General features: G+C 44.0%; 1 protein-coding gene across 1 annotated transcript in view; it reads left to right on the top strand.

Annotated features, from left to right (window-relative positions):
- Positions 1-24,236, top strand: part of LOC129814833 (kinesin heavy chain-like) — a 139,548-nt gene that overhangs the window by 24,985 nt on the left and 90,327 nt on the right. Inside the window, exons 2-3 of the mRNA XM_055867907.1 lie at positions 16,572-16,659; positions 18,781-18,854. Coding sequence (XP_055723882.1) covers positions 16,572-16,659; positions 18,781-18,854 — 162 coding nt within the window. The remainder of the gene's footprint in view (positions 1-16,571; positions 16,660-18,780; positions 18,855-24,236) is intronic.

Here is a 24,236-nt window from a genome sequence, read left to right as displayed (position 1 = left end):
TAAGGTTATCCCCATCGAGGGGCTTGTCCGCTTCTCTCTGTTCTCATGGGGAAGTTTACAACTTGATTTGTTTCCTTATCAGGCAGCCTTGTACAGTGTTGCATGTAGTCTCAACCCCCCCCCCCCCCCCCCCCCCCCCCCCCCCCCCCACACACACACTCATCATATGTCTGGGCTTTTATTCCTCCCTTTGTGTCTCGGGACCTTCCCCACCAGTGGTTGGTGTTGTTGGTGCCCAAGGCAACAACGAAAAGGTCGAACCCTTTGTACAAATTGTCAGCAGCCACTTTGTTAGTAGATTGGCTGTAACCTTTCAACCTTTCAATATATTTCCTCTGTATCGCACAGTGTTTCACCAGTGGGAGTCATCAGATCAGTGGCGGGACTGATGCCGTTATTTCTATAGAAAGGGGTTTCAGTCCCTCTCAAAGCGGGAAAATGTATCATCGGAAGCAGATTCCACTCTTCACGTTGATGCTATGTCTCCTGAGATGGCCGCGGTGCTTGCAGAAGTGTCTGAAGGACAGGGGAAGTTAATCTTAGCTACAGTATTGCATGACTCCACGGAGGAGGGAAGTTGCTCACTCACAGAGACTGCATGATCGAAATCATGAAAAGAATAGTCAATCCGGTTGGCTGATTGAATGTGACGAGATATCGTAATATCTGCTTGAGTCAGATTCTGCACCAAGATGTGTCGAAACGTTTGTTTCCCAAGGGGTCCTTTTGACAGATACTCCTTGTGGATGACTGTGTTGCAATCAGAGTTAGGAGAAGGCACGGTTACCTGTGACCACAATTGGTTGCTTTTCCAATCCATCAGTGGGACCAAACGATCCATCAAGTCTGCTCCGAGTAGCAGATATTCAGTATCAAGGCTGGTAACATACACAGGGTGAACAAGTGATACATCTTGGAAGTGTTGTTTCAGCATGAGTCGCATTGTGAGAGGCGAGGTAGTCTGAGTGAAAACTCAAAGTTGATTGTCGCATCGTTTCGTTTTTAACCCGCATTTAGCTGGGTTCAAGCCCTTTTGCGATCATTGAACAATGTTTGAGAGATGACTAAGCAGTCCTCCAGGACTGCTTTGAGGTATGGCCTCTTTGAGGTGCATTTTGTGGTGATATTTTCCACAAAGTGGAGTGATTGTTCGCAACGGCGTGATGTGTCATTTGTTTTCATGATTCAAATAGATCGACTTATTGGAGTTTGAGTGGAATTGGCTATTGCGATGTTTAACTTAACACTGGTATCTGAGTCTTTAGTCAAAGCCCGTGGGCTTGGATTGAGTGGGCCCTGGATAGGGTCTCGAGTGAGAGCGGGAGTAATTTGATTGTTTACGTCCTCATAAATTGTCTTAATTTTGGCGGACCTGTTGTCCTGGAAATCCATGACTAGTCATGGTGACTCACCTTTTTCCTCTTTGCTCAAATTGAGGGGGTTGCAGGGTTCAAACTGTAGGGCACAGTTGCTACATTTGAAGATAAAAATGAATTTGATCAAACAAAACTATTCAACATTTTATCTCTGGGACCCTCAGGATGACAAATCAGAGCAAGATGACTGAATGATTACTGAATGATTACTGATTACTGATCATAATCTGACAGTTATAGCCAGGAAGCTTTCTAAGAGCAGGTTTAACCTCTCTACTGTTAGAAAGTCGGATCAACTAAGAATACCTAAGAGTGAATTAAATTATTTTGAAAACGCAATTAAGGGAATTAATTGGAATGATCTCTTGTCCTATACAGATGTGGAAGCTGATAGTCAGGTTTTTCTATCCAAAATCCAGACTACAATAAATGGCTTCCTAAGAAAATCAAATCCAAACCTGGCCAAACGAGCACTCTTCCTTGGCTAAATGTAGAAATATGGAAATTGATGAAAGAACGAGATTATGCTCTAAAAACAGCCCATGACAGATGTAGGTTTACCATGTTGAGAAATAAGGTGATGAAAGAAATCAGACTGGCCAAGGCAAACTTTTTTATTAACATAATTGGTGAAGCAAAGGGAAATTCTAAATTGATCTGGGAGAATCTAAAAAAGGTAACAGGGAAAGACCATAGCAACACTGCAAAAAGACTAGAAATCATGGTGAATAACAATCTAACACAGGATAGAGTCGAAATAGCAATAGCTTTCAATTCCTACTTTATTGACTCTGTCAGGGAACTGACACAGAACCCCTCCACTGGTTTCTTGGGCTCAGTGCTAGCGAATTACGCTTAACCTGTCTTCATCATAAGGGAGGTTTCGGAGTCAAAGGTGAACAAGGTGATTAGCTCACTAAAGAACTCTAAAGCCAAAGATGTGTTTGGGCTGGACTCTACCTTTATTAAAAACTACAGAGAGTCACTCATTGGCCCCATTACTAAGGTCACCAACACATCATCTACTGGTCAGGGGGTGTTTCCAAGGTTATGGAAGTCGGCCATAATAACAGCCATCTTTAAATCGGGTGACACGGCTGACGTGAGTAACTACAGGCCATTAGTATACTACCTGTGGTGTCGAAGGTTGTTGAAAAGTATGTAGCAGAACAACTGATTGCCCACCTCAACAACAGCCCCTTCACATTACGCTCCATACAGTTTGGCTTCAGAGCGAAATACTCCACAGCATCGGCCAACTGCTTTCTCCTGGAAAATGTGAAGTCCAAGATGGACAAAGGGGGCATTGTTGGGGCTGTTTTTCTGGACCTAAGGAAGGCTTTTGATACGGTTAACCATGAGGTTCTCATCACAAAATTGTCCAAGTTCAACTTTTCCCCCGATGCATTGAGAAGGATGAAATCATACCTTGAAGGCAGAACTCAGTGTGTCAGAGTGAGCAATGAGCTGTCGCCCACTCTTAGCTATGATGTGGGCGTGCCCCAAGGGTCAATACTGGGGCCGCTCCTGTTCAGCCTGTACATTAATGATCTGCCTTCTGTCTGTACTAGGTCTGAAGTTCAAATGTATGCAGATGATACAGTGATATATGTGCATGCAAAGAGCAACAACAAGCTGCACAAGAACTCACTACTGTAACGGTCGAGGTTACAAAGTGGCTCAGTGACTCATGTTTGCATCTCAATGTGAAAAAAACTGTCTGCATGTTCTTCACAAAGAGGACAACTGATGCTACTGAGCCAGATGTCTATGTGTCAGGGGAGAAGCTCCAGGTGGTATCTGATTTTTTAGACATTTTTGCAAATGTATTTAAAATAAAAAACAGATATACCTTATTTACATAAGTATTCAGACCCTTTGCTATAAGACTCGAAATTGAACTCAGGTGCATCCTGTTTCCATTGATCATCCTTTTTTCTACAACTTAATTGGATTCCACCTGTGTTAAATTAAATTGCTTGGACATAATTTGGAAAGGCACACACTTGTCTATTATAGGTCCCACAGTTGACAGTGCATGTCAGAGCAAAAACCAAGCCATGAGGTCGAAGGAATTGTCCGTAGAGCTCCGAGACAGGATTGTGTTGAGGCACAGATCTGGGGAGGGTACCAAAAAACGTCTGCAGCACTGAAGGTCCCCAAGAATACAGTGGCCATCATTCTTAAATGGAAGAAGTTTGGAACCACCAAGACTCTTCCTAGAGCTGGCCGCCTGGCCAAACTGAGCAATCGGGGAGAAGGGCCTTGGTCACTGAGGTGACCAAGAACCCGATGGTCAGTCTGACAGAGTTCCTCTGTGGAGATGGGAGAACCTTCCAGAAGGACAACCATCTCTGCTGCACTCCACCAGTAAGGCCTTTATGGTAGAGGGGCCAGACTGAAGCCACTCCTCAGTAAAAGGCACATGACAGCCCACTTGGAGTTTGCAAAAAGGCACCTAAAGACTCTCAGACCATGAGAAACAAGATTATTTGGTCTGATGAAACAAAGATTGAACTCTTTGGCCTGAATGCCAAGCGCCACTTCTAGAGGAAAACTGGCACCATCCCTAAGGTGAAGCATGGTGGTGGCAGCATCATGCTGTCGTGACGTGACGTAACTCTCGTTAATGTGATGACTGCTATTCATCTAATAATTACAGTTGAAGTCGTAAGTTTACATACACCTTAGCCAAATACATTTAAACTCAGTTTTTCACAATTCCTGACATTTAATCCAAGTAAAAATGTCCTGTCTTAGGTCTGTTAGGATCACCACTTTATTTTAAGAATGTGAAATGTCAGAATAATAGTAGAGAGAATGATTTATTTCAGTTTTTATTTCTTTCATCACATTGCCAGTGGGTCAGAAAATGACAAACACTTAATTAGTATTTGGTTGCATTGCCTTTAAATTGTTTAACTTGGGTCAAACATTTCGAGTAGCCTTCCACAACCTTCCCAGAATAAGTTGGGTGAATTTTGGTACATTCCTCCTGGCAGACCTGGTGTAACGGAGTCAGGTTTGAGGGGCTCCTTGCACGTACACGCTTTTTCAGTTCTGCCCACACATTTTCTATAGGATTGAGGTCAGGGCTTTGTGATGGCCACTCCAATACCTTGACTTTGTTGTCCTTAAGCCATTTTGCTACAACTTTGGAAGTATGCTTCGGTTCATTGTCCATTTGAAAGACCCATTTGCAACAAAGCTTTAACTTCCTGACTGATGGTGTCTCTATTTTGGTTTGGTCAGGGTGTGATTTGGGTGGGCATTCTATGTTCATTTTCTATGTTTTGTATTTCTTTGTTGTTTGGCCGGGTGTGGTTCTCAATCAGAGGCAGCTGTCTATCGTTGTCTCTGATTGAGAACCATACTTAGGTTGCCTTTTCCCGCCTGTATTTGTGGGTAGTTGTTTTCTGTTTTTGTGTCTTCACCAGACAGAACTGTTTCGTGTTGTTACATTTTGTTATTTTGTCTCAGTGTTCAGTTTCTTAATAAATAATCATGAACACTTCCAACGCTGCGCTTTGGTCCACACCTTCTTCATACGACGACCGTTACAACAATAGCACATTGGTAACAGTTGGTGAAAATGTCTATGCTGAGTAGGGCCTGGCTTGGTTAAAACCCTGGATGGGAGACCAAAGGGTAGCTGTAGAGGTTTAGATCAACTCTCCAGTTGTAGGCGTTGACCAGCCTGTAGTTTTTCTATCATTTTTTCAAAAGGTATAAATTCAAAATATTTCATGCAAGGTTTGTCAATGTTGAAAATTGGTTACCTGTGGTTGAAGTTTCACCCTCAACAACAGTTTATGTTGATACTTTTTTCAAATCCAATGTATTTTCCACTTAAATTCCAATTCAGAATATGTTACGCTCAAACAGTTTCTGGAGTCTCTGGATTTGTTCCGAGTCCCGACTTTCAAATACATGACAGTAACTGTGCAAGGCAACACTTCAGGGAGGAAAAGGTGTAACATCAGGACACAGCCTCTTAGTTTGAGGGGTTACATTTAAGCTGCACCCTAAGGTTGTGGTTGATTTAATGTATTTGAATGTATGTAATTCAAGTGAATTAAAAAAGAAAGAAAATTGTTAACGTTGATTGTCTGTGTATTTGTGTGTCGGCTGTAGTGTGTGTCGGCTAAACCCATCTATGTTAATGTGCACATAGCTGGAAGACTGTACAGTAAAACTCAGAAGTGACAGGTTGATACGAAAGCACTTCCATCATCTGACATTCCTGTCTTTCTCACTCATGGCTGTATCAAGGCTTGAACTGGCATATAAAAATGAGAAATGGGCTCGCTTAGGCTCTACGCCTTTGCTCTTGCGAGTCTCCATCTCTCTCTCTCTAAACCCCCCCCCCCCCCCCCCCCCCCCCCTTGCGCTGCTAGTTGCTCCTTGGTGGACACAGCCATGTGATTCGCTCCCTCTGTCTCTCTCTCTCTCCTCACTCTCTTTCGTTCTCTCTTACCCTCTCTCTCTGTGTGTCTGCTCTCGAGGGGACCATGACAATCTCTTTCGTGGGGGCTAGGTGACATTTGTTCCTCTGGATGAATCACTTCCCAGGGATTCTCTTCCATCTCCCTCTCTCTATCCCTTCGCTCCATCTCTCTCTCGTCCACTCTCCCCTCACGGCAGAGTTAGGGAACCAAGGGAAATATTATTCTCTTTGACTACTCTCTCTCTTCCCTAGCTTAGCTCTCCTCTCCTGACTCAAATTGTGAAAATCGATCCAGGGTCAAAGAGAACCTTTCCATTTCTCTGCTCTTTCGCTCTTTCCTATTTCTTTCTCTCGTTCTCCATCTCACAGCCTCTTGATGAATAATGCAGAGTGCTCCAGTTCCATAAAAGACTAATTGCTTTGAGTGTTAAAAAACACGTTATTTATGCCAGTGCATAACGATAGTGAGAAACGTCTAGTTATCTATGCAAAAGCTTTGGGATTAACCTTGATTTGAAAGATAAACCCAAGTATTTCCTTTGTTTGTTTTTCTTTTTTTTCTTTTTTTTCTGCAGAATTTGCATTCTCTATATCTCCCTTAGCAACCATCGTGTAGGCCTAACCAGTGTATTGTAATTTGTAGCCATGATGTATAAATGTGCCTCCTATTTAGAGCGCCTGATGGTATCCACAGATTGTGTAGCAGTTTAACAGGCATTTTCTAGAGAGAGAGAGATTATTTGACCCTTCTGTAATTTATTATTTTCATGTAATGCATTCTTGTGCCTGCCATTGTTGATGGGGAGTTGAATGATGTTGTTATCTGTCTGCCTGTGGTTTAGCTGTAGGGAGCCAGCAGCTCAGAACCATATAGATTCTGTGTCCAGAGCAGCTTATAGCTGCCCATAGACCTGCTCTTTATAAGCAGGCCATCCCGTGTGACACACACACAAACGTCCCGTGTGTAGGGACCTTCATACCTCTGAGAAGAGGAGAGGAGACAATCTCTTTTCTCCGGCCACAGCAGAGAGTCAAGTGGGGAGAGGAAAACACATACAGTGACTATCACCAAATCCCAAATACTCCTATTTATCAATCTGTGTTTTTTGTGTGTTTTTTTTTAACAACCCTCAAGATGTAGCCAGTGATACATTGACATGCAAAGCGAGAGATAGATGAGAGGAAGGGTAGTAGAGTGTGAAAAGGAAGCTTTAAAGCAAATGCCGTGGCTATATAGCTGCTGCCCTGGTTAAACCCACCACGCCCAACCCTCTAGCTGCTGTGTTTGCTAGTGATGGAGAAAAAGTGTGACACCAATCAGGCCCCCAATGACTGGAGTTGCCCACCCCTGAGTCTAGCGTGCACACACACACACACACACACACACACACACACACACACACACACACACACACACACACACACACACACACACACACACACACACACACACACACACACACACACACACACACACACACACACACACACACACACACACACACACACACACACACACACGCGCCCAGGCTTCTGTCTGGTTAGAGAGCAGAGCAGCAGAGCTCTGATGGTCCCCAAAGCTCAGCCCATTAAAGCATTTCTCCCTGCCAGACCTCCATTTACATTCAGCTGCTCTCTCTCGCTCTCTCTTTTTCCCCCTTCCCTCCCTCCCTCCTTCCCCTGTCACACCCTTCTCTTTGTTTTCGCCTATAGCCCAGAACCTCACTCATAGCTAGTTCTCCCCCCACTCCCCAACTCTCACGCTAACAACAGATTGCGGGCAGGGAGGCCTTGGCCTGCTGTATTTCACATGCAACACACAAACACACACAAAAACACACACGCACACATAATGGAGAAACGTATATAGCACATGTATGCAGAACAGAACAGAACAAAACAGCAGATTAGCTTTAAGGGATATCCGAATAAGAAACGGCTTAGCAAAGCAATAGGGATGTTTGATCCTCATCGTATCGTATAAGCATTTGATGTCGTTCACAAAGCCCCAACTCATTTTCAGTTGTTCTGCTCAGTGCAGCGTTCTGCTATGTGTGTAGAAGATTTTTTGGAACTGTACCCAATGGTAATCAGACCTAATGGAACGCTTGTTTGCACCTGGCCAGCTCGGAGGTTTATTTGTGACAGTTGACAACTGTTTCAGTTCTTTGAAACCCATGTCAGATGACGAAAAACACAGAGTTTATTACCTATTCAACGATGTCATATCAGAACCTCAGGAAAATGTCTCCATGCAGTATACTGTGTATTTTCCCTGTCTGCAGCAAAAATGTATAACTGAAATCTTAAAGCCAGTGAGTCAGTAGATATTGACCGGTGGTGAAATTGTGACACTTGAAAACCTTTTCAGTTAAAATGGGAAGCACAACAAATACTCTCAGTCTATTCAATTTCCCGAGGTCATAGTAGGACCTCGGGAAATCGTCTTCTCTACACACTGTATATGATTTCCCTGTCTGCTGCAGAAATTAATATCCTAAGAATACTTGTTGAACTACCTGAATCTGAGTTTAAAGCCAATGAGTCAGTGGATATTGTCTGCATCCAAAATGGCCCAATATTTCTTATATAGTTCACTACCTTTTACCTATAGTGCTCAGGTCAAAAGTAGGACAGTATGTATAAGGTGCCATTTGGGAAGCAGATTAAGTCCTTAGGCCCATTGCAGCTCAGAACAACACCAGAATAGAACAGGAACATGTTCCAGAATGGAACCCCAAGCAGCTCAGAAGAGAATATCAACAATTCAGGCTCTTGTGTCACAACTGTTAAACATTTATAATTCAGTGAAGTGCATGATCCTAAATATAGTTTTATGGAAAATACGTGCCTAGCCAATCTACACAGAGAGCTAAGAAGGGAGTTGGAGAAGTGAGGGGAGGGGAGGTACGATGAGAGGATGAGGAGGAAAGGAGAGGGGAAGAGAGAGGAAGAAGATGAGAAAGGAGGAGAGGGTAAAGGAGAGGAGAGAAGCTTGTAGGAGGAGAGGGGAGGAGAACGCGAGAAGATAGGAGGAAAGGTGAGGCTAGATGGACTAATTACTCAATCTGTGCTGGCTAACAGCAGGGGATGGAGGGAGGGCTGGCCAGTGACTGAGGTCTGTTTCATTATGGAGATTTTCACTGCAGTGTCTCTCCATCTTCACCCCTCCATACCACTGCCCCTCCCTCCCATCTCCCATCTGGCCTGTCTTCTCCTCCTCCTTTTCCACCCCTCTCTTTGTTTTTCCCTATAGCCCAGAACATCTCTCATAGCTAGCTCTCCCCCCACTCCCCCACTCTGACGCTAACAACAGATTGGAGGCTGTTGAAGGAAGGGAGGCCTGATGTGTTTCACATGCAACACACAAACACACACACACGCACGCGAACACACATACAAACACGTGTATACAGTGTATGTACATTCTTAGTTTTTTGTTGTTGTTGCTGTCTTTAACCAGAAGGGTTATTCTGCTGTCTCCATAGCACAACCCTTAGAACAACCCTTTTTGATTCTTGGTAGAACCCTTTTGGGTTCCATGTAGACCCCTTTCCACAGAGGGTTCTACCTGGAAGCCAAAAGGGTCCTCCCTATGGGCACAGCCAAAGCACCCTTTTGGAACACTTTTTCTAAGTGTGTACTGACACAGTCCCAGCTTAGCTTAGTGGTTTTATGTTTTGAACATTCGCATTATCATGTATCTGCAGCAGAACAGAACAAAACAAAATAGTAGATTCGCTTGAAGGAGGGAGATCAGGATAACAAACTTTTTAGCAAAGCAATAGAGATTTTTTAAATCCTCATTATATCATATAAGCATTTCATTTCATTTCATTTACAAGCCCCGGGTGAAGATCAAGACGTTTTCTGTTTTTCTGCTCAGTGCAGGGTTCTGCTCTGTGTGAAGCACGTCCTTTGGACCCGGAAAGCGTGTTTGCACCTGGCGAGCTCGGCGGTGCAATTGTGACAGTTGACAAATGTTTCAGTTATTTGAAACCAATTTCAGATGACGGAAAACATGGGGTTTATTACCTATTCAACGATGTCATATCAGGACCTCAGGAAAATGTCTCGATGTGCTGTGTATTTCCTTGTCTGCAGCAGAAACTAATAACTGAACTCTTAAGCAAGTGAGTCAGTAGATATTGACCGGTGGTGAAATTGGCATACTTGAAAACCTTTTCAGTTCAAATGGGATGTACAAAAAACACTCTCAGTCTATTCAACTAGGTCATAGTAGGACCTCAGGAAATCGTCTTCTCTACACACTGTATATGATTTTCCTGTCTGCAGCAGAAATGAATAACTAAACATACTTCTAGAACTACCTGAATCGGAGCCAATGACTACGTGGATATTGTCTGCATCCTAAATGGCACCATATTTCTTATATAGTTCACTACTTTTTACCTATAGTGCTCAGGTCAAAAGTAGGACAGTATGTATAAGGTGCCATTTGGGAAGCAGATTAAGTCCTTAGGCCCATTGCAGCTCAGAACAACACCAGAATAGAACAGGAACATGTTCCAGAATGGAACCCCAAGCAGCTCAGAAGAGAATATCAACAATTCAGGCTCGTGTGTCACAACTGTTAAACATGTATAATTCAGTGAAGTGCATGATCCTAAATATAGTTTTATTGAAAATATGTGCCTAGCCAATCTACACAGAGAGCTAAGAAGGGAGGAGCGGAGCAGTAGAAAGGAGGGGAGATATGATGAGAGGAGAGGATGAGAAGAAAGGGAGAAGGGATGAGAGAGGAAGAATATGATAAAGGATGAGAGGGTATAGGAGAGGAGAGCAGTGAATAGTAGGCGAGGGGAGGAGAAAGGGAGAAGATGACAGCAGGAAAGGTGAGGCTAGATGGACTAATTACTGAATCTGTGCTGGCTAACAGCAGGGGAGGGGAGCGGTGGAGTGATGGAGGGAGGGCCGCCCCTTCAGCCCTTTGCTCCTCCCTCTGTCCCGCCATCCTTCCATCCCTCCATTTCTCCGTTCCTCCGTCCCTCAGTACCTCAGTCCCTGACTTTGCCGCGTGCCGCAGAGACCATTTACCACACACACACACACACACACACACACACACACACACACACACACACACACACACACACACACACACACACACACACACACACACACACACACACACACACACACACACACACACACACACACACACACAGTCTTGTACCGCTGACCACCCAATTCAGTCCCATTCAAAATCCTATTTTACCCTAATCCTTAACCCTAAACCTAACCCTAACCCGTACTCATCCCCTAACCCAAAAACCTAACCCTAAACCTAACCCTAGCTCCTAAACCTAACCCTAGATCCTAACCCTAAAACTAACCCTAGCTCCTAACCCTAAACCTAACCCTAGCTCCTAAACCTAACCCTAGATCCTAACCCTAAACCTAACCCTAAACCTAACCCTAGCTCCTAACCCTAAACCTAACCCTATTTCCTAACCCTAGCTCCTAACCCTAAACCTAACCCTAGCTCCTAACCCTAAACCTAACCCTAGCTCCTAACCCTAAAACTAACCCTAGCTCCTAACCCTAAACCTAATTCTAACACTAGTTCTAACCTTAACCCTAAACCCCCTAGAAATAAAATTTGACCTTGTGGGGACCAAAAAAATGTCCCCAGTTGGTCAAAGTTTAGTTTGTTTACTATTCTTGTGAGGACTTCTGCTCCCCACAAGAATAGTTAAACACGTCCACGCACACACACAAACACACACAAACACACACTCACACAAGCTTTTTTTTCGTGAAATTTCAGGACTTTTTGGAGTGGAACTGTCACGCCCTGGCCAGAGTTATCTTTGTTTTCTGTAATATTTTGGTTAGGTCAGGGTGTGACAGGGGGGATGTTTGTGTATAGTTGTCTCGTCTGGGGTGGTTGTATGGTATAGGGGGTTTTGGTAGAGTGTATGGGTTTGTGTTGAGTGTAGGTGTCTAGGTAAGTCTATGGTTGCCTGAATGGTTCTCAATCAGAGACAGCTGTCATTCATTGTCTCTGATTGGGAGCCATATTTAAGGCAGCCATAGGCAGTAGGCTTTTGTGGGTAATTGTCAATGTTTAACGTTTGTAGCTTGTGTATGCACTTACGTTTGTAGCTTCACGGTCGTTTGGTGTTTTGTTTTGTAAAACTGTTCGTTTTTCGTGTTTCGTCTTCTCTGAATAAAATATGTATTTCTCTCACGCTGCGCCTTGGTCCACTCTTCCTCAAAGTTACGACGATCGTGACAGGAACAATGTTTGACCATTAAAAATCCTATTTTACCTAACCCCTAACCCTACCCCTAACTCCAACCCTTAACTTAACCCTATCTGTACCCTAACCCAAAAAACTCTAACCCTAACTCTGACCCTGAAGCAAACCCTAAACCCTAACCACCCTTCCACTCTCTCCTTGTGTTACAGCTCTTCCTCCCATACTGGAGCCAGTATGATATATGTATAAGTCTAATGGGTTGGCCTGTCATGTGATCCTCCCTAGGGGGCAGCTGCCAGACCTATTCAACCCCACCTATTTAAAATATCTCTCTCTATAGCCACTCAATGTCAATACACACTCAGCGCATTCAGAAAGTATTCATACCCCTTGACTTATTGCACATTTTGTTGTGTTATAGCATGAATTTAAAATGGGTAAAATACACTACATTGTCAAACATTTGTGGACACCCCTTCAAATGAGTGGATTCAGCTTTTTCAGCCACACCTGTTGCTGTCCGGTGTATACAATTGAGCACACAGCCATGCAATCTCCCGAGACAAACATTGGCAGTAGAATGGCCTGACTGAAGAGCTCAGTGACTTTCAATGTGGCACCGACATAGGATGCCACCTTTCCAACAAGTTAGTTCGTCAAATTTCTGCCCTGCTACAGCTGCCCCGGTGAAGTGAAGTGAAGTGGAAACGTCTAGGAGCAACAACGGCTCAGCCGCAAAGTGGTAGGCCACACAAGCTCACAGAACGGGACCGCCGAGTGCTGACGCGCGTAAAAATCATCTGCCCTCAGTTGCAATATTTTTGCTCATTTATTGAAAATGAATTACAGAAATATCTCATTTACTTAAGTATTCACGCCCCTGAGTCGGTACTTTGTAGAATCCCGTTTGACAGCGATTACAGCAGTGATTCATTCTGGGTAAGTCTCTAAGAGCTTTCATTCTGGATTGTGCAACTTTTGTCCCTTTATTCTTTTCAAATGTCTTCAAGCTCTGTCAAATTGGTTGTTGGTTATTGCCTTGTTGCAAACATGATGCGTGTTTTGGTTAATTTTGTAGATTAACTACAATGTTGTTGATCCATCATCAGTTTTCTCCTATCACAGCCAATAAACTCTGTAACTGCGGGGGTTGAAAACGTATTGACTCAAGACATTTCAGCTTTTCATTTTTAGGTTATTTGTAAAAAAATATATAAAAAACACAATTCAACTTTGACATTATAGGGTATTGTGTGCAGGCCGGTGAAAACAAATCTGTATTTAATATAGTTTTTATTCAGACTGTAACACACAAATAAGTCAAGGGGTTGTGAATACTTTCTGAAGGCACTGTATATGCACTCAGAAACACACTCAAAACACACTCTCTCTTTCTCTCCACACTATCTACTCTAGAAACACATACTAATGCTCAGAAATCACGAGGAATAACTATGTGCAATATCCCCCACCCCGTGGGCGTCCACACATTAAAGTACTGTATGCGCTTTCTCCAAGCACATTACATATAGTGGTAGTAAAATATTGATGCTTTGTGGTGTACTGTATGTTTCTGTAAAAGGGTAATCGGAGGGAACACCTTGCAGTGAGTCAGACACGCACGCACGCACGCACGCACGCACGCACACACACACACACACACACACACACACACACACACACACACACACACACACACACACACACACACACACAGTAACCAGGGGAGTAGTGATGTTGACAGTGGACGAGTGCTTGTACACCTGCATTGCTTGCTGTTTGGGGTTTTAGGCTGGGTTTCTGTACAGCACTTTGAGATATCAGCTGATGTAAGAAGGGCTGTATAAATACATTTGATTTGATTTGATGAGGTGATGAATTGACCAACTGACTCAAGAGTCAAATAAAATGAAATACAACAGGTGTAGACTTGACAGTGAAATGCTTACTTACAAGCCCATTCCTAACAGTGCAGAGTTAAAAAGGAAGACAAATATTTTCTTAATGAAAAAGGAAATAGTAACACAATAAAAACAATAATACATTATGTTTGTAGGGTTAAAAGTGACTAGGCAATCAATATATATATAATAAACAGAGTAGCAGCAGCGTGTGTGAAGTGTGAAAGTGTGTCTATGTGTGAGTGTGTGTGTGGAGTGTGTATGAGCATATGAGCATATGTAGTGTGTGTGTGTGTGTGTGTGTGTGTGTGTGTGTGTGTGTGTGTGTGTGTGTGTGTGTGTGTGTGTGTGTGTGTGTGTGTGTGTGTGTGTGTGTGTGTGTGTGTGTGTGTGTGTGTGTGTGTGTGTGTGTGTGTGGCGCTCCGGTACAGCTTGCTGTGTGGCAGCAGAGAGAACAGTGGCTGGAGTGGCTCTAGGACTTGGGTGGCTGGAGTCTTTGACCATTTTTAGGGCTTACCTCTGACACTGCCTGGTATAGAGGTCCTGGATGGGAGGGAGTTCTGCCCCAGTGATGTACTGGAACGTATGCACTACCCTCTGTATCGCCTTGCGGTTGGATGCCAAGCAGTTGCCATAACAGGTGGCGATGCAGCCAGTCCAGATGCTCTCAATGGTGCAGTTGTAGAACTTTTTGAGGATCTGAGGGCCCATGCTAAATCTTTTTAGCCTCCTGAAGTGGAAGAGGCATTGTCGTGCCCTCTTCACGACTGTGTTAGTGTGTTTGGACTATGATAGGTCCTTAGTGATGTGGACACTGAGGAACTTAAAGCTTTCGACCCGCTCTACTACAGCCCCGTCAATGTGAATGGGGGCGTGTTCGGCCCTCCCTTTCCTGTAGTCCACAATAAGCTCCTTTGTCTTGCCCAAGTTGAGGAAGAGGTTGTTGTCCTGGCACCACACTTCCAGGTCTCTGACCTCCTCCTTATAGCCTGTTCCATTGTCTTCGGTGATCAGGCCTACCCCCGTCGTATCGTCGGCAAACTTAATGATTGTGTCGGAGTTGTGCAAGGCCACACAGTTGTGGGTGAACGGGGAGTGCAGGAGGGGACTGAGCACGCATGCATGAAGGGCCTTAGCTTAGTGATTGCGGATGTGTTGTTGCCTAACCTCACCACCTGAGGGCGGCCCGTCAGTAAGTCCAGTTGCAGATGGAGATGTTCAGTCCCAGGGTACTTAGCTTAGTGATTAGCTTGGAGGGTACTATGTTGTTGAAAACGGAGCTGTAGTCAATGAACAGCATCCTCACGGGGGTGTTCCTTTTGTCCAGGTGAGAAAGTGCAGTGTGGAGTGCAATTGAGATTGCATCATCTGTGGATCTGTTGGGGCTGGATGCGAATTGGAGTGGGTATAGGGTTTCTGGTTTGATGGTGTTGATGTGAGCCATAACCAACCTTTCAAAACCTGTCATGGCTACAGATATGAGTGCTACAGTGTGGTAGACATTTAGACAGATTACCTTGGCTTTCTTAGGCACAGGAACTAAGATGGTTTGCTTGAAGCATGCATGTATTAGAGACTGGGTCAGGTTGAAAATGTCAGTGAAGACTGTGTAACACTTGCCCATTTTGGCCATGTGTTTTAGGTTATTGTCCTGCAGAAAGTTGAATTAATGTCCCATTGTCTGATGAAAAGCAGACTGAACCAGGTTATGCTCTAGGATTTTGCCTGTGCTTTTTAGCTCCATTCTGTTCACTTTTTATCCTGAAAAACTCCCCAGTCCTTAACCATTACAAGTATACCCATAACACGATGCAGCCACCACTATGCTGAAAATATGAAGAGTGCCCCAAACATAACACTTTGTATTCAGGACAAAATGTTAATTGGTTTGCCACATTTTTTGCAATAATAGTTTAATGCCTTGTTTGAAAACAGGATGCATGTTTTGGAAGATTTTTATTCTGTTACAGGCTTCCTTCTTTTCACTGTCAATTAGGTTAATATTGGGCAGTAACTATAATATTGTTGATCCATCCTCAGTTTTCTCCTATCACAACCATTAAACTTTATAACTGTTTTAAAGTCACCATTGGATTCATGGTGAAATCCCTGCGTGGTTTCCTTCCTCTCCGGCAACTGTTAACATGGATACAACATCCAAAGTGTAATTAATAATTTCATCATGCTGAAAGAGTTATTCAATGTCTGCTTTTTTATATACATCTACCAATAGGTGCCCTTCTTTTTGAGGCATTCAAAAAACCTCCCTAGTATTTGTGGTTCAATCTCTGTCTGAACAAAATAGCACAATTGTTCTGAAAGCCATTAAATGGCTCCCATTCCCTGCGGCACCATTCTCATGGGCCGTGTTAAGGGCCGTGTTTGTCTCTGTACGCACACTATTCCCTATATAGTGCACTACTTTTACCAGAGCCCTATGATAGTGTAATACATAGGGAAGTAGTGTAGTACATAGGGAATTGGGTCAAAAGTAGTGCATGTTTTCTGTTCAGGGAATAGGGTGCCATTTGAGATGCATCCAGAGCCAGAGACGGTGTTTGTCTGTGGGTTTGTTTTGATGCATTGACTGACCCAGGAACTGTGTGTCTTGGCTCCACAGGGGAAGTCCTATGTGTTTGACCGGGTGTTCCCCACCGACACAACACAGGAACAGGTGTACAACACCTGCGCCAAACAGATAGTCAAAGGTGAGTGCCAGCCTCTCCATCTCTGTATGTCTCTATCTCCATCTCTCTCTGTCATGTCTCTGGCTCTCTCTGGCTCTCTGGCTCTCTCGCTCTCTCTCTCTGTATCTTTTGATCTCTCTTGCTCTCGCCCCCTCTCTCACACTCTCTTCCTCTCTGTGTCTACATGTACTTCTATCTACACTACCGTTCACGTAGAAATGCTGGAAACGACAGATTTTTCATGGAATATCTACATAGGCGTACAGAGGCCCATTATCAGCAACCATCACTCCTGTGTTCCAATGGCACGTTGTGTTAGCTAATCCAAGTTTATCATTTTAAAATGCTAATTGATCATTAGAAAACCCTTTGCAATTACGTTAGCACAGCTGAAAACTGTTGTTCTGATTAAAGAAACAATAAAACTGGCCTTCTTTAAACTAGTTGAGTATCTGGAGCATCAGTATTTGTGGGTTCGATTACAGGCTCAAAATGGCCAGAAACAAAGAACAACTGATAGCTGATTGACCATTCATTGCATGCACTTTCTGTTTCTGAAGTTTAATTCCACTATTATTTAGGCCCTGATGAATAAATAAAAAAATAACAATCATGTGCAAGCTTATCTTGAATGAAAAATTAGAGCTATCTATCTGTCTCTCCCTTGCTCTTTCTCTTCTCCTTGCACGCTCTCTCTCTCTCTCTCTCGCTCTCTCTCTCTCTCTCTCTGTATCTCTCTCCCCCCTCCCCTCTCCCCCCTCTCTCTCTCTCTCTCTCTCTCTCTCCTCCTCTCTCTCTCTCTCTCTCTCTCTCTCTCTCTCTCTCTCTCTCTCTCTCTCTCTCTCTCTCTCTCTCTCTCTCTCTCTCTCTCTCTCACTCTCTCTCTCTCACTCTCTCTGTATCTCTCTCCCCCCTCTCCTGTCCCACATGCATAGAGAGACCGTGTAGATTGCAGATTTCCATCCCGTTGTCTAACATGACAAACGAGTGTCGCGCTGTCCGTCTGTGATTGAGCCTGGGACAGATTAATGGAAGGGAAAGAACAAGCGCTGTCAGAAGAAAGAGAAATAGAGGAAACAGATGAGAACACAGCCAGAGCGTAGCATATAGGAAATCAACGGTAGTAATAAAGAAGACGGGGGAGAACAAAAAAAGAAAGGATGAGAGGAAAGGAACATAAGAGAGGTGTGAAACATACGGTAGACAAGGAAGAAAGGGAGAACAGAGTGAAAGAGATGCGATAGAGCTGGTCTAACTCAGTTTGTCTGCAGTACAGAGATAATTGGATCCCCCCCCCCCCCCCCCCCCCCCCCCCCCCTCCAAACTGCACTGGCCTAATTGTCTGTCTGGCTCTGGCTTCTTATCTTCCTTCTCTTCCTCTCCTCTCAAAGACAGATTCCATGTGTCTTGACTTACTTGTTTATGTGACGGTTCAGTTTCGGCTCGCTCCAACACCAGCGTGACTAGAATAGTTTACAAAGAAAGAAAGAGAGAGAGCGAGAGACAGATGTAGAGAGACAGAGGGAAAGCAACAGAAAGAAGGAAAGATAAAAGGAAGGTGAAATGAAATGGTATAGGATGAAAGTAGTTATGGTTCTCCCCGGCTCCTAGCCTGGTAGTTGGTATGTATTTTTGCTCATGTTTGACTTTCTGCCCACTGTCTGACAAGACAGAGGTCGTGCTGCTTGTTATCGCTTGCTGTATCGTGCTCTCTGTAGGTGTGTGTGGGTGTGTGGTTGTGTGTGTGTGTGTGTGTGTGTGTGTGTGTGTGTGTGTGTGTGAGCGCGTATGCATGTGTGTGTTGTTCTGTCTGACGGTGGGCCATCTTTGGTGGTGCAGTGTCTTGTAGCTATGGGCTGAATGAGGAGGCTGTTGTCTTCTGTCTAACATCCTCTTCCTACTCCTGTCTCCTTATTCTGCCTCTGTTCTCCTGCATTCTGCCTCCTGTCTCCTAACAAAATGTGCTGTTGCTGCATAGACCCAACTTTCAATCCTTCTCTGCCTCCTGCCTTCTGTCTACTGCGTCTGCTCCCCTGCATCTAGATGTGTTGTAACATCTAGTGTCCTTTGTCCTGTATCTTTCCTACTTTATACATGTGCTGTTCTTTTGAACATACTGTATTTTCTGTCTTCTGTCTCTAGATGTACTCGGGGGATACAATGGCACCATCTTCGCCTATGGACAGACCTCCTCTGGGAAAACGCACACCATGGAGGTACGTTTTTGTAGACCACATCACCACAGAGATTAGACTTGGCTTGTATCCTAAATGGCACCCTATCCCCTATAAAGTGCATTACTTTTGTCCAGTTTGGGACGTAGACTGGAGTGTTCTTTATGTAGAGTGATATAAACCAGTGATTCTCAGCTGCAGTCCTCGGGTAGTTTCCCTGCAGGTTGCACGATTTTGGTTCCAGCCCAGCAAAGCACACCTAATTGAACTGTTAGGTTCTAATTATCAGAGTAAGAACTCGACGGACACAATGAAAGCTTAAACCAAGTTTATTCATCCCAAAGGGTCGAACAGCTGAACCGACAAAAGCACGGTTCCACCAGTGGTGGTATACATACCCAAATTTGGGTGGAGTCTCCTCCTTCTCGCTAAACATTGCATCTTTATTGCTAGGCAGGAAACTAAGTGATACGGGCAATAAACTGTTCCTTCTCCCTTAACGTGACCTGACCTCGACCCCGTTCTCCCCTCATCATTGCCTGCCACGTGATCGTTTCCCCTACACTCAGTACATTCCAAGCTTCATTGCACCCACTATATACCTTCCTCCTACAGATAACCATTCACTTCTGGTGTAGACTCTCTAAACCATAGCGCTCAATATTTCAACAGGATACCTGACAATTAACCCTATTCCACGTTTTAGGAGTCAGAACCCAGAATCCATCAGTCCCCCCGTTTTGAACATTTAACGCCATACTGTTCAACATTACATCAACTTATAAATGACTTATAAATGGACAAACAATGATAATAAAACATGAACAAAAACTGAACATGATTAACGTTCACAGTGAGGTTAACAAACTCAGAGACTTATGGACTCTGTTCCGTTATCACACCATACACAATCTTATTTCCATTTCTAGTAGAACACTGATAATAACATGTCCGCCTTGAGCTGTTGACTTCTTCCATTTCAACGTTCTCCTTCTGGTTCCTAAGAGAGTGATAGCACAGACTTGAAAAGCAACAAGACACACAAAACATAACAGTATTAAGTGGTAAGCTGTGCATAATTATATATGCATGAAAACCCAAAGTCTGATAACATGACATTTCCCACTCTCTGTTCGCCTGACTCTATGCCTTTAGGATACTTTTCTGCTGGATTCCACAAAAATGAAGGCCCTAGAGAACCTCCTCATGCTTTCACCCAAACGTCCCCTTTCCGGCCACCGGCTCTGAGAGGTGCCCCCAAGCCATATTATTTTCACTTTGTTCCCCATCTCCTTCTTCCTCCATTGCCACCTGATAGGCACGTCACCCGATAGGCAAGTGGGTATCCCTAATCAATGCTACATCCTCTTGAGGTAACTCAGCACTGTATATGCTTTCACATCAATGCCTTCAGAATGATGTCCAGTGTACAATTACCCCAACATCTATCCTTCTATATGATGCTTTAACCCAGGGGTGTCAAACTCATTCCACGGAGGGCCTAGTGTCTGCAGGTTTTTGGTTTTTCCTTTCAATAAAGCCCTAGACAACCAGGTGTGGGGAGTTCCTAACAAATTAGTGATGTTAATTCATCAATCAAGTACAAGGGAGGAGCGAAAACCTGCAGACACTCGGCCCCCCGTGGAATGAGTTTGACACCTGTGCTTTAACCAATAAAGCAACTAGCCCCAACACAACTATGGCAGCTAAAGTAGCTCCCAGACCCAATCCATCTACAGTGGAATCTAGTCTTTCTCTCTCTTTAGCTCCACTCCTTCTGTCATGGCGTCTTCAAGCTCACCCCGAAATGCGGCTGGACCTCACTTGAACTGTGAACCCACCGAAGAGAGACATGACGATTTTTACCATTGCAGGTGCTGTAAGGATCACTGTCCCACCACCCCCGCCTGTTGTATCTTGATGTACACTCAATCTCCAGAATTCAGCCCGTGCCCTCGGTTATCTCCCGCTCCTCATGTGCAGCTTTCACCTGGGAATATACATACTGTAATGCACGGGTCATTTCCTGACAACATAGACTCTCTGTAACGCTCGTCGTATAGAGGAGAAGGGAGAAGACCAAGGTGCAGCGTGGTAAGTATTCATAATTCCTTTTAATGAATACGAATACTGGGTCAAAACAACAAAAACGATAAACGAACAGTTCTGCAAGGTGACATATACTAAACAGAAAACAACCACCCACCAACACAGGTGGGACAACAGGCTACCTAAGTATGATTCTCAATCAGAGACAACGATAGACAGCTGCCTCTGATTGAGAACCATACCAGGCCAAACACACAGAAATACAAAACAAGGACAACATAGAACACCAGACATAGAATGCCCACCCAAACTCACGCCCAGACCAACCAAAACAGAGACATAAAAAGGATCTCTACGGTCAGGGCGTGACACTCTCCCCTTATGGGCAGATTACTAATTTGTGACATGTAAATAACAGCCCCCGGTACTCCCATCCGTCTCCCAGTTACCAGCTACTAAGCCATGTGACATGAGTCCTCATAAAAGGATATCCCAACAATGCAACTAAAGTAACCATTGCTTGTCTCCATGCCGTCTCCTTCATTTTCATACTTGGGTGTTAAAGCAAGACACAGACAATGAGCCGTGTATGTAATTAATTGTACCGTTTCATCCAGCAATCAGCAATATGTATTGATGCGATTTAACATAACAATTCTGATGACATGGTAAAACAAACAAAAAATGTAATGGTTGACCCAAGCTGTCATCCAGTGAGTTCTCTAATAACCTCCTTGTCGGAGGACACTTCAAGATAAGGTTTCTAAAAATTCAAAAAACTCCCTAGACCCAATAAATTTGAGTCGTGCACCTGGCCCTCACAGTTTGAGAGCACCTCTCTCTCGCTGTATACGAATCATAACTAAAACATTTTATAAATCATCTAACCCAAATTTAGAATGACAGTCCTTAGTGCTTTACTTTGAGTCTATCACTCGAATTCGAGCTTCTCAACCTGGCACACATCATCACGGTTAGAATGTACATTTATAAACGGGAACTTTTATTGCCGGTAATAACTCTTCTTACAACCCCCATTTGACCCTGTTTTCCTGACGCGAGTGGCATGGTAATGAAAGGTCGGTATCTCAATTCATTCTTAGTCTAAATTGTTCGCAGTGTAGACCTTCCACACCCCCTCCTCCCGGCACTTCCTCCTTCCCAACGTCAGATATGCAATGCTTGCCTGTCACATTTGATGGCCCTTGATAATGTCCCGATTTCAATATAAAGTAATCCGTTTTTCCCCACGTACACGAGTCTCTCACCTGAGCCGCTACCACCACTCTGTCTGATCCTTTTCTCCCACCAGTACACCAGCAACATGAGAGAAGTTTGAATGTTATCTCTCTCCATGCTCACTCCACATGCGATGTCTCAGGACTCATGGCGCACTCCTGCCACCCGTACCCAGGTTAATGACTTGGAATGCGTGCCTTTGTCACTCTTTCTTCAGCCGGTTAGGGAGGGTTTTGAGGTTCACACACACTGTTCGCGGTCAAATTATTACTACCATGCATTAAGACACCATCTGACATCACCTTACATGATAACCTCAAGAGACGACAGACCAGAACAACAGTTCTAACCCATGGGGGAATCCCAACAATCCAGCAGACCCAATCTGGTGAAATTTGAATCGAAACAAAGACAAAAATGAAATCAGCAATACACATATCATAATCCACTTGGAGTAACTGTCAACCCATATTAACATATATTTTCCCTTCTAAACTCAGAAAAAAAAGAAACGTCCCTTTTTCAGGACTCTGTCTTTCAAAGATAATTCATAAAAATCCAAATAACTTCCCAGATCTTCATTGTAAAGTATTTAAACACTGTTTCCCTGTCACGATCGTGTGGCGGATTGACGGACCAAAAAGCAGCAGTTGGAAAATAAGCCATCTTCTTTATTAAACAACACGAAGATGAACACGACACAAAACACTTTACAAACTAACAAAACAACAAAACGACCGTGAAGCTACAAACGTTGTGCACATACATACAGGCTACAAACGTTTTGACATAGACAATTACCCACAACCAATGAGAGCCTATGGCTACCCTAAATAAGGCTCCCAATCAGAGACAACCGAAATCAGCTGTCTCTAATTGGGAACTCATTCAGGTAACCATAGACTCTCCTAGACAACTAAACATACATAGACAACACTAGAAACATGTACTCCACACAAACCCATATACTATACACAACCCCTTTACCATAAACAACACCCAAAACCAACAAAACATAAACATTCCCCATGTCACACCCTGACCTAACTAAAATAATAAAGAAAACAAAGAATAATAAGGCCAGGGCGTGACATTCCCATGCTTTCCCATGTTCAATGAACCATCAAAAATGTATGAGCATGCACGGTCGTTAAGACACTAACAGCTTGCAGACGGGTGGTAATTAAGGTCACAGTTATGAAAACTTAGGACACTAAAGAGGCCTTTCTACTGACTCTGAAAAACACCAAAAAAAGATGCCCAGGGTCCCTGCTCATCTGCATGAACATGCCTATGGCATGCTGCAAGGAGGCATGAGGGGTGATTGTCGGATTTACGTTTATCGACGAAGGAATGAGTGTTACACCAAGGCCTGTACTCTGGAGCGGGATCGATTTGGAAAAGGAGGGGCCGTCATGGTCTGGGGCGGTGTGTCACAGCATCATCGGACTGAGCTTATTGTCATTGCAGGCAATCTCAACACTGTGCGTTACAGGGAAGACATCCTCCTCCCTCATTTGGTTCTCTTCCTGCAGGCTCATCCTGACATGACCCTCCAGCATGACAATGCCACCAGCCATACTGCTCGTTCTGTGCGTGATTTCCTGCAAGACAGGAATGTCAGGATTTTTCTGCCATGGCCAGCGAAGAGCCCGGATCTCAATTCCATGGAGCACGTCTGGGACCTGTTGGATCGGAGGGTGAAGGCTAGGGCCATTCTCCCCAGAAATGTCCGGGAACTTGCAAGTGCCTTGGTGGAAGTGTGGGGTAACATCTCACAGCAAGAACGGGCAAATCTGGTGCAGTCCATGAGGAGGAGATGCACTGCAGTACTTAATGCAGTTGGTGGCCACACCAGATTCTGACTGTTACTTTTGATTTTGATCCCCCTTTGTTCAGGGACACATTATTCCATTTCTGTTAGTCACATGTCTGTGGAACTTGTTCAGTTTATGCCTCAGTTGTTGAATCTTGTTATGTTCATACAAATATTTACACATGTTAAGTTTGCTGAAAATAAACGCAGTTGATAGTGAGAGGACGTTTCTTTTTTTGAGTTTATATGCAGACTGAAAAAAATACATTTGTGTATTTACCCAAAGACCAGGGCCCAAGGAAACTAGTAATTTCCCCTTC

The sequence above is a fragment of the Salvelinus fontinalis genome, chromosome 18 (assembly GCF_029448725.1).
Source record: "Salvelinus fontinalis isolate EN_2023a chromosome 18, ASM2944872v1, whole genome shotgun sequence".
In the NCBI taxonomy this organism is placed as follows: domain Eukaryota; kingdom Metazoa; phylum Chordata; class Actinopteri; order Salmoniformes; family Salmonidae; genus Salvelinus; species Salvelinus fontinalis.
This window is presented reverse-complemented; position numbering and strand designations above follow the sequence as displayed.